General features: G+C 25.9%; 2 protein-coding genes across 2 annotated transcripts in view; both read left to right on the forward strand.

The window, feature by feature from the left end:
• LOC130671972 (dexamethasone-induced Ras-related protein 1) overlaps positions 1 to 1,255 on the forward strand; it is a 17,999-nt gene extending 16,744 nt beyond the window's left edge. Inside the window, exon 7 of the mRNA XM_057476152.1 lies at positions 1,132 to 1,255. The gene's annotated coding sequence lies outside the window, so the exon portion shown is untranslated. The remainder of the gene's footprint in view (positions 1 to 1,131) is intronic.
• Positions 1,225 to 11,885, forward strand: LOC130671166 (peroxisomal membrane protein PMP34). Its single transcript, XM_057474888.1, has 8 exons — positions 1,225 to 1,365; positions 1,454 to 1,514; positions 5,265 to 5,331; positions 5,408 to 5,556; positions 9,170 to 9,283; positions 9,453 to 9,700; positions 10,451 to 10,518; positions 11,601 to 11,885. Exons 1-8 carry the CDS (start codon positions 1,294 to 1,296, stop codon positions 11,740 to 11,742), a joined length of 921 nt encoding a protein of 306 aa, XP_057330871.1. The 5' UTR covers positions 1,225 to 1,293; the 3' UTR covers positions 11,743 to 11,885.
• Positions 11,886 to 11,992: the final 107 nt, after the last annotated feature.

Raw genomic sequence — 11,992 nt, forward strand, 5'->3', positions numbered from 1 at the left:
ATGTTTTCGTACGAAATTTCGAGGGACGGAGTTAATTTAAATCTTAATAAATTCCGAATTCACTCCCGATTTTTTACAGTGTAAGTATATATATTTATAAATATATATAAAAAATTGTTATTATTATTATTATTTTTATGAGTAAATGTCTAGACATTTGTAAGCGCATGTGCAAGTAAAATAAACCAATTTAACTTGAAACTTGCACTTTATACTGGTTTTGCTTTCGTCAATACAATATTACTCGTACAAGTTTACGCAGGCGTCATAATACCGCGCCATGTTGTTACGAGTTGTAACAATAATTTTGTTAAAAAAACTCGTTTGTAACGATTTGTGATAACGTTATATACATGTGTCTATACAATATAATCGCCGGTAAAATAAGTGATTAGATTAAATATATATATTTAATTGATAATAAATATATATACTCTTTCTTTTCCTATAACTATCACTATTACTTATACGATTATTATATTATATTCTATTAAAATTTATTTTACTGCAATAGGTAATTTTATAACTCGAGCGCATCTGCTCCTTGAACACCTGCTTATTTTTTTTTTTATTCTATTAACTTTAATATTTATAAAATAATGAAAGTTAATTTTATAAGTAAAAAATAAGTAAGAGTTAATAAGATAATAAATATTTAATAATAATATTTTATTGACATTTCCGGTCACGTTGGATTTGTAAATTAAATAATGTATTTATAATCAGATAAAAATTTTTATTTAATCAGTAGTTGTGTCAGTTTATTCAGAGTTTAAGTAGAAATAAGTGGAGTTTAAAAAAAAATTAAAACGGAGTATAAATTCTTGAATAAAAATAAAAAATTTCCAGTGTTAGGGTTCAGAAGAATGCGAAAGTTAACTTGTGAAGGCCGTGTAAACTAAATATATATATCTATATATATTATACTAATACACGTGGTCTGTTGCATTACATAAAGCAAAAATAATAATAATAATATTAGTGTCGCTTAAAGAAATTACGCGTCAGTTTGCGGCGTTGCTTCCAATAGCACGCATCGAAGTTAAAATATATACGAGTTAAATAATAAATATTTATGGTATTTAAATATTATTTTATAATATTTAACTATAATATATGCAATAAACTCAGTAGATAATTTACAAGAGGATATTAAAACTAGAGTACGAGCATTCACTAATTTGAATGATGAATGAGTAAAGTTTTAAGGAGAACAAAGTGGGTCAAAAGTTAACAACAAAGTTTTGACTTAAGATCTAAATAAACTAGTGAAATAGAGTAAACAAGTTAAAAATGACAGGTGGAAATCACAGAGGAAATATTTTCACTTATGAAACATTAGTTCATGCAATATCGGGTGCCGCTGTAAGTGACACTGATTTAATTAATGAAAAAACCTTAATTTTAATTAATTATTTTTAAATACTAATAATAGTTTCAATAATTTATTTAGGGAAGTGTCGTTGCTATGGCAACTTTTTTTCCACTTGATACTGTACGTAGTAGATTGCAATGTAAGTATTTATATGTCAGTTAAAAATTTTTCATCAAAATTAACCCAAATCGTGTGTAAAAAAATTTATATTTTAAAAAATTAATCGATTTAAATTTTTCGAACAACTTACTGATGGTGTGTAAAATTAACACACAAAAATTTGAAAAATTCAAATCTTTTTTAATGTGATAAGATAATTATATTTAAGTTCGGAAAAATGAAAAGTTGGCGAAATTAGTTTGTCAGCAATTATCAATGCAGATACATATATATCTATATTATAATTAGTCTAATTATACAAGACGTTACGAGTTGAGTGCAGTTCAATGTAATCACTAATCAGTAATCACCTAAGGTGAGCATTAAGTACACTTGAAGTGTAGGTTGATTAATGCATAGGACTCCATTATCAAGAGAAATTCTCTAAGCACACATTCCCGCATGAAAAAAACTTTATATGTGAAAAAATATACTTTAAAATATATGAATATTATAATGTGATATATTGCACAATATATAAAATAATATTTATATTTTTGCCGTATTAATATATGATAGTATATTGAAAAAAAAATATATTGCTACAATATATTAATCATATATTTATCAATATAACTTATTTTATGTATGTTTAGCATATATATCTTGGTATATTTTATTATATATTAATATATTCTATTGAAAGTGGTATATTTATTAATATACAGTAGGATGTATATTTTTTATATAAGTTTTCCAGTATATTGCAAATTATATACAGACAATATATCACTAATTATATGAGTCAAAATATATATAAATTTATTATGTTATACTTTATAAATTACATATATACCATCCATATATGACAAAAATATATTGAGCATTATATGAGCTAATATATATAGAGAAATATAAAACATTATATAAAAAAAAATATATAATCCAATATATGTAAAACCATATATTCATGAATATATATATTTTTGCCGCCATATATTTATCACATATTCACCATATATATTTTTATATATTTTTAACAATAAATAGCTTTTCCATGCGGGTTCAGATATATTTTATATATCAAATCTATACATATAGGCGAAGAAAAGTGGAGGGTAAAACGCGACTGCTAAAACTATAATGCTTTTGAATTAATTAAATCAAATTTTTAGTTGCCATTAAAAAAAAATTTTTATCCCCATGCGGGGGCAAAACGGACTACTCTGAAAAAAAATAAAAAAATTTTAACATCTACTCCAAGTGAAAAAAGAGATTTGAAGTACTATTAGTAAATAAAGATGTCGACAAAAAAAAATATATAGGGTAGAGGTACCATTTGTGGCCACTGCTCCATTTTTGGACATTTCATCCTTTATTTTAATTAATGAAAAAGTGTAAAATAAAATTTTCATTTTAACAGTGGGATACACTGAGAGAAAAGTCGATAGTCATTTTAACTAAAAAGACTTCAAGTATTTAAAATTAGTTACTGGTACTAATGCGTTAGTAAGGCTAACTATTCAGTAGTTGCTCAAACTAAAAAAAAATTAATTAAAGCAACTAAAATTTTTCAGTCTCCGAAAATTGTTGTTTTAACTAAAAAAATTTAGTTGATAGTATATGAATTTTAAAATTAACTATAACTTAATTTTTTTAGTGTATGTAAACAAAAATTGTTTTTATTATAACTGCTGATTTAAAGTTAAAATAAAATAGTTGTTATAAATATAAATCTAGTTAATGGAACTAAAATTTTCAAGTTACTGTAATTGAGTTAAATGTAGGGAGGAAATGGATTTTTAATTTTTTTTCAAAACTTAATGATTGAGTAAATGAATGTTTTTAAATCGCCAAAAAGTTTTTATCAAAAACTTTTTCTCAAACATATTTTTTTTGCAAGATTATTTTTTTCTAAAAAAATTATTTTTCAAAGAATTTTTTTTTCCAAAAAATTTGTTATCTTAATTTTTTTAGAAAACTTTAGTTGTTAAAAATATTTTGAAAATAGAAATACATATTTATATCAATTATTTAAGATAAATTGGAATACTTAAACTGAACTGTCGTACAAAAATTTTCGATTTAAACATAAAATATGTTGACTTGAGAAAAAAAATTTTGATTCAAGATAAAAATTGTAAGATAATTATTTACTTGGTGCAAGAAGATTTTTCTTGAATCAAGAACATTTTTACTTGATTCGAGTTAACTTTTTTCGATGTAGTTATAATTCGCAAAAATATCGGATAATTTTAAAAACCATTCAGGATCAATATTAATAGCTGACAAAAGTTTTTCCTTTAGCTAATAAGGTTCTTCATTTGTACGTTATCAAAACCTAAATGCGTCTTTCAAATTTTAGTTTGTCTACACTGTAAAATATTATTGGACTCGGTGTAGTGTAAATGTCTGTGTAAAAATTGTGGTGTGAAAATTACACTAAGTATTGTATTAAATTTAAGCGGTGTGAATTAGAAATTTTTCCTCTGTCAAGCGTGTATATGTGTAATTTATGTTTAAATTTTGCGTTTAAGACAAATAATCATAAAAAAATTAAAATGTTCAAAACACGAGTTAATATCTAAATAAAATTGCTTAAACCAAGAGAAAAATTTCTTGAGAGAAAACATATGTATGAAGGAGAGGAAAGTCACCGGTACCAGACAGCAGTAGCGGGAGTAGTTCGATGCTCGCCACGAGATCGCGCCCAGCCGCTGTGTAGTGTCCCTGGCAAGATATATATCTCAGAACTGTTAAATTCCAAAGTTAAAAACAATTTCGGCATCAGTACAACTCTGTCATTTGACAAAGTGATACTTACATTTTTGGATTGTATTATAGTTTATCCTATATTACATCAAGACATTAATATTTATTATTAATGGTTCAATAAATAATTTATCTTTAAAATTTAACTTGAACTTTCAAAAAAAAATTAATTCTAATCAAAACTCTATAGAGTCTCTACTTAATAATTAAAACCATGTGAATGGTATATTTGTGCGAAAAAAAAATTATTTATTTAATGGATTTAACTAAAAAATATTCATTGAATTAACTAAAGAAACATTGTAATGATACTTAATATTTTTGTTTGCTTTAATGAAAGAGTTATAGATGAATTAACTACCTAAGTTCAGTTTAAAAAATTAAAAATTATTAATTGAATACAAGTTTAAAAATCAGTTACATTAACTATTTATATAGTTAATTGAACTATAAAATATTTAACATAACTACTTAGAGATATTTATAATAACTATCTATTGGTGTTGTAGTAACTCCGAAAAAATAGTTAAAGCGCTATTTAACTGTCATTTTATAGTTAGATTTACTAGATTTTTCTCTCAGTGTAGAAGTATCTTTAACCATATTTTCAAAATTGTTTATGTTATTGGGTCGTTTACAAATTATTTTATTTAAATTTTTCAAGTGTCCAAGACAGGCCCAAAAGTGTCCACAATCGGTACCTCTACCCTATAAGATGAATAATTTATATAAAATTTTAATCTATCGAAGAAGACCCCGGAAATATTTTTTGTGGCCAATAATACATTGAGTCTTCAGAAAAATGTCCAAAACAAAATCGTTAAAAATTGATGATAAAAGCAGTAAATTTTGAAAAAAAAAAAAAAAATTACTAAATTTCTGGGGTGATGCGTTTTGTTCACTCGGTTTTGTTATATCCGCCTTTCCACTAAATATACATATACATTTATGCAAATATGATTTTATTCATATTATAAGGTATCAATAATTTAGTTCAATTATTTATCAATATTTGCAGTAGAAGACGGTCGGCAGTCTAAGAATACATTGGCAACAATTCGAGATCTGGTCGGAAAGGAAGGGCCGTAAGTTATAAATTTAAATTGATTATACATTATTAATTTGAGACACTGTTAATACTAATTTAAACTTTAACTCTAGGTACACATTGTACAGAGGAATTATTCCTGTATTGCAAAGTTTATGTGCCAGTAATTTTGTTTACTTTTATACTTTTCACGGATTAAAACTTTTAAGAAGCTCAAGAAATCAAACTGCTAGGAATGATTTATTCGTTGCATCGATAGCAGGTAAATATATTAAAAAAAAAAATGGTTTAGAAATAATGGAAGTTAATTAATCAACACGAGCAAATAAATTTATAAAAATCACCGTCAGAAAAAAATCGGAAGTGAATTTAAAGCGAACATGGATTTTATTTTAATCCACATCCACTTTAGTTACAGAGTTTTAATGTTGAAATAAATATACATAAGTAATAATAACTATTTTTTATGCGAAATCATGAATGGAAATCTCCCTCGGATTTAATCTGTGTTTACTCAGCAAATTTTTTACCGTGTATTAGAGTAATAAAAATTGTGTAAAAAAACTGACAAAAAAATAATTATAAAAATATTTAAAAATTATTAAAGTAAATGCCCGATTATTTACACTGTAAAAAGTATATTAGACATTATTTTTAAAACTAATCCTTTTATTTAATACTTTGAGTAATTTAACCCTTTAGAGTCAGAGGATCTCGAAACGTCTCCGTGTGAGACTAGTGGGGAGAGCGCGAATCGTAGAGTCCCGTGAGCTTGTATGAGTGACATGTGAGAGTAGTAGTGTGTCTGTGAGTACCCTTCCACTCGTTTGAATCTCGCGCTGCGTTCATCGACAGAACCGTAGTTAGTATTGTTGACGTGAGGAAATAGTCTCCAAAAGTAAGGTTAGAAAAATGTAAAAAATTTTATACATTGCTATGTAATTGCAATATTACTTAAATATATTTATAATGAAACCAAATGTTGTTCTTACTTCGAATTTAAGTCCTTTGATATTTATTATTTAATAAATAAAAAATTAAAAATTAAATAATTTTCAATTCCCGCTTAGGTGAAATTTTTTCTCTTATAATACGGCCCTGACACATTTGCTTCGCGCTCTTTCTAATTCTATCGGGCTCCGCCAGACCGAAGAGTGGGGTTTCAAGGTCAGACTCTAAAGGGTTAATAAATATTTCTAGCTATTATACGTTCATATGAATATAAAGCACTTAAATTACGAGTCGAGTACACGAATTATTAGCATGCCATGTAATCTCTACGGAATTTCCGGTATTAATTCTGTCACGAAAGGTAATTTTTAAATTCCCGTTGGGAAAATTGAAAATTTATAAAAAAAGAGGTTATGGGTTTCGGTCCGATTTTTTAAAATCGAGTTTTTATCAGATCGAGACGTTTTCAGATCCTAGGAATCTACCCGAGTCGAAATTTAGAGCCCATTTTGAACCTTCTAAAGTCGGATCTATTTCGAACTTGGAGGCTTAAAATAGAGTCTTCCTTGTTAAATTAGGTCCGATTTTGGTCCCTGAAGTGCTACAGATTTCCGTTTTCAGCACTTTAGGGTTCAATATATATTTTTTAAAATAAATTAATAATAATATAGGAATAATAATAATTAATTTTATAGAAATTTCATTGCATGTTAAAAAAATGATGCTTACAATTAATTTTTAAAAATCTTTGATTTTTTATATCATCATAAATAATTTAATTATAATGAATCGAAATTTATTACGGGACTAATATTGCCGGACTTGAAGGTTCAAAATCGGACCTCTCAGTGAATGTTCGGACCTCAGGGTTCAAAGTCGAAGCTAGAGGACTACAGGGCTCTCAATTGGATCTATTTCGGGCGAGAGGGGCCTATATAGGCTCTAAATTTCGACTCGGCTATTCTGACTATTTTCTGACAGTAGCCCACGCGCGCACGTGTGTGTGTATAAACTTTCTTTGTCAACCGTTATTCAAATTTCTTTGTATCCAATTTTTTATATTTAAAACTACAAGTGCATCTTATACCCGAGAAAAAAAAATCGTTCAAAAAAGATTTCAAAAAAGTTCGACGTAAAATTTTTAAATTTGACAGATTAGAACTTCAAGTTTAGTTTTTTTCAAACTTCTATGATTTTAATTGTAATATTTAGTAGATTTGAACTTTACATGGTCGAATCTTAAGTTAAGAACGATTTTGAAACATAATTTTCAAGCGTATTTTTACTACACGTTTCCCTCGTTCAGAAAAAGTTAAAAAGTCTCATAGTTCAAATTATTTTTATTAAATTATTAATTTCAAAATCATTTCAAATTTTAATTCAATAGCACATACTCTTATCTATTTGACTTTACGTAAATTTGAATAATTAATAAGCAAGATCGATGTAAGTCAACAACTTCCGGTTTTAACTATTCAGATCTAAATTATTGTTTCCGGTGTAGCATTTATAATTATTTTAATTAAATTTTTGAATAAGTGGGATCGATATTTCTTAATTCTAGTATTGAATCTAAGTAATAAGAATATAATTTTTTTCAATAATAAAAAAATTAACCATTTTTTAAATATTTAATTCAGGAAGTTCAAATTAATACTTCTCATTTATACTAATCTAAGCATTTAGTCACTATTATTACCGAGCTTTATAAAGCTTTAATTACATGATGACACCGTTAACGTCAATCCAGTCATGTACACTGAAAAGGGAAAGTTGAAAGCTTGATAAAGAGTCAGATTATATGGGGACTAAATGTGGGTATTAGTATAAAGAGCACTAAATTATTCAAACAAACTGGTTGTTATTTTTATTACTAAATATATACTGTAACACTGAGAGCTTGAAATAATTATTAATTTAATTACATTTAAATTCAAGCATTTAAGCGCTATTCCAAGTAATTACATTAATTATAATTATACGTAATTAAAGACAATAATTATTAACCCAATAGTCCAGAAGATCCAATGAATTTTAATCCCAAATTTCTATATCTAATTCATCAAACTTTCAACTCTGAATATCTCAATAGCGATTCGGTTTTTAAAAAAATTACAAGATACCTTTTTTGTAGAAAATTTAAAGCGCTACAAAAAAGGTATCTTATAATTTTTCGTATAACCCAATATTTACATAGATATTTCAAAAAAACCAAAGATACTATTTTCTTAACTTTGAAATTTGATTTATCGAAAATTTTTTTACTTGACTTACAAAATGTTGATATTAGACCGTGTCATAATTTTTTTTTTTCTAATTAAATATACCTCAGAAGATACTTTGATAGACAAAGAAAATCCCTCTAAAATTTCAGCTCAAGATCTCAAAAATTGAGCTAACGCACGGGGGTTCCCCTTCCTATTTAAAGTACAAAAAAAGTTTTTTCTCACCTCCGGGCGGAAAGCGTCAACTTTCGTCCCGCTGTGCAAAACGAAGTTGCCGCTTTCCGCCTCCGTCGAGGAGAAAAATAGTATACACTCCTCGGGAAGTAAATAAGAAAGCCTCAGATCACATGTTTGTTGACCTCGGCTTCGCCTCGGCCAACAATTACATGTGATCTGAGACATTTCTTACTTTACTTCCCTAGGTGTGTAAAATACTATTCCCACGATTTTAAATTAGAAGGGGGTCCTCCCATGCGACAGCTCAATTTTTGAGATAATAGAGCCACGTGGGGCAAGTGTGCGCACACTTGCTCCACATGACTTTGCTGAAATTTCATAAGGATTTTCGTTAATTGGTCAACTTTTGAGAAATATTTACTCTAAGGAAAAAAATTTTTTTTTCTGACACGATTTAATTGATATACTTTTTAAAAAAGTTCAACTTTTCTATAGATAATAATGTTATATAATTATTTTCAGGTATTATTAATGTTCTTGTGACGACACCACTGTGGGTCGTCAACACCCGTCTAAAGATGAAAGGTATTGGTGGTATTCCTGAGAAGAATAATAACGAGTACAATAATCTCTTAGGTAATGTATAATGACTCAGACTTGCATAAATAATAATAATAATAATTGTATTATATAGTAATTAACTAATGAAGTTCTTCAGTACTTTTATCTCAAGTACTGAAAAGAAGACACTTATAAAAGTAAACATTAAATGAATTAACTATTTTTAATTCTACTTATATTTCAGAGGGAATTATTTACATTTGGAAGTACGAAGGTATTAAGAAATTGTGGGCTGGTACATTAGCGAGTCTTATACTTGTGACAAACCCGGCAATCCAATTTATGACTTATGAAAGTATTAAAAGAAAAGTTAATGCTTCTTTGGCTGGAGAACAAACACCTGCGTGGATATTTTTTACTATTGGAGCGATCGCTAAAACTATTGCAACTACTGCAACTTATCCACTACAATTAGTTCAATCTAAACTAAGGGTAATTTTGTTTAAATTATTACTTTGCAAAAAAAACAAAATTTTTTTTTGCCGCTATAAAGATAATTTTTTCATGCTGAATTCGCGAGTGTTGACGATCATACCCGAGAAATAATAAATTAAATTTGTATTACTAAAAGAGGAAGCTATAGCGAGTAAAAGAGTAAGCAATAATACACACTATGGGTCACGAGTGAACTACTTTAAAAAAGGAATTACTAAAATTATTTCTATAATATGCATTTTTAAGAGAAAAAAATTATTATTATTAAATCCTATAAAAATTTAAGTGTAATATGAAACGTTTCATTGCTATTTTAATACTTTCTATATTTACATAATTAGCAAATAATGAGTATAGAAAAAAATTCCATTAGAATACTTCGAAATTATGAATACGCTATTAAAGAAATAAAAAACTATTATGCAGAACATTTTTTGCTGATACTCAGAGAAAGAAACAGAGTAACAATAAAAAATGAATAAAAATAAAAAAACAAATATGAGTAGTAATGAATTTTTTTTTTAAGAACTAAAATATATAATTTAAATTTTAACTCATGCACTTTGAACTTCGATATGAAAAACACTAAAAATATTTAGCCTGTAATTTTTACTAATTGATATTTGAAAACGTTATTATTTACATATTCGTATTCAGCGTGTGAGAATATATGAAAATCACGTGTTTGATTTTTTAAGGATTATTTATTATTTCCTGTATAATTATTTATTTTAATTTATGTTACAGCATGGTCACAATTACGAAAATCTTTCCGCAAATGCAGGAACTTTGCAGATATTACTCTACATATTGAAGTAAATACTTTATTATTAATTTTATATACCTATATATATAAATTTTTTTAATTTATCAGTTTTGATCTGAAATATCTAAATTACTTAAAAAAAATAAAATTAAAAGCCTCCAAAAATTTAAACATGATCAAATAATATTTATAAAGTAATGAAAATTTTTGAATTACAAGATAAGGTCTCTTTTTTTTTATATATTTATAATAAAATCAAATTGAGTATTTATCAAAATATTTATCTACTCAAAAATAAATAAAAAAATATCGGTAAATTTAAAAATATTTTCTCTTTACTTTTTCTGACCTCTTAATGTTAGTATTCTCATAAATTTTTATGTGAATTTTGACTGATTAATTTCACAGGTGAAAATCATTTTCATAAAATTTTTTCGTATGGAATAAAATAGAAATTTATGAAAAAAATAATAATGATAATGTCTGAGTGTGAATGTAGCAGACATCAGACAAATTTAAAATTATAAATAAATAGAGTGAATAATTAATATAATAAAATTAAAAAAAAATGCGCATTTAAAAAATTTAAAAATAAATAAGCGCATTTTTTATAAATAATATTTTTTAAATTATTTACTCCCTGTATTTATAATTTTTAATTTGTCTTAGGTCTGCTACATTCACACTCGTTGATAATTTTGCCTTTGAGATGAAAAGAAGATAAACATAAAATGAAATTTTCATTAGCTAAAAAATTTTTATATATATACTTAGAGGAAAATTTATAAGAAATATATGGAAAAGTTTTTAAGAGAATAAACAAACTGTACAACGAGTTAATATTTATACTCTGACGTTACTAGTAGATGACTTTATTTATAAATGCTCAGTAAAATTTTATTTAAAGTCGTAAAAATATATAACAAACAATAACCATTTTTATAATTAAAAATAGTGAGCTATTTTTTTAAATTTTAACGCTCGAAAAATTGTCAGAGGTTTTTTTTATTTTCATAGTACTTGAGATATTTTTTAGTTAAATCGACAAAAAAAAAATAATCTCAATAATTGCAGCTATAAAAAACTATAAACTATATACTAAATATATAATTATATAAATTTATTTTTCAGAAAACAAGGTCTCGCTGGTCTCTACAAAGGAATGGAAGCCAAATTATTACAAACTGTTCTCACCGCTGCACTTATGTTTTTAGCGTATGAAAAAATTTCAAAATTCGTATTTAAGATTTTGTATAGACCAATTGTCAGATAGACTGTGTAATATTGATGAAACGATCAGTATTAGAAAATCAAAAATTTAAAAAAATAAATTGTCATTTTATTATACTAAATATTAATTTTTTAATTATTTATTAGATTAATAAATAAAAAATTAATGATCCTGGAGTTAACAGGCAATTAACAATTTTCGAATTTTTTTTTCAACGATTTAATTTAAAAAAAAAATAATAAATAAAAATATGCACATGTGGAAAAGCAAAAAAACTACAGGTGCAATTTTT

This window comes from Microplitis mediator, chromosome 7 (assembly GCF_029852145.1).
Source record: "Microplitis mediator isolate UGA2020A chromosome 7, iyMicMedi2.1, whole genome shotgun sequence".
Lineage (NCBI taxonomy): Eukaryota > Metazoa > Arthropoda > Insecta > Hymenoptera > Braconidae > Microplitis > Microplitis mediator.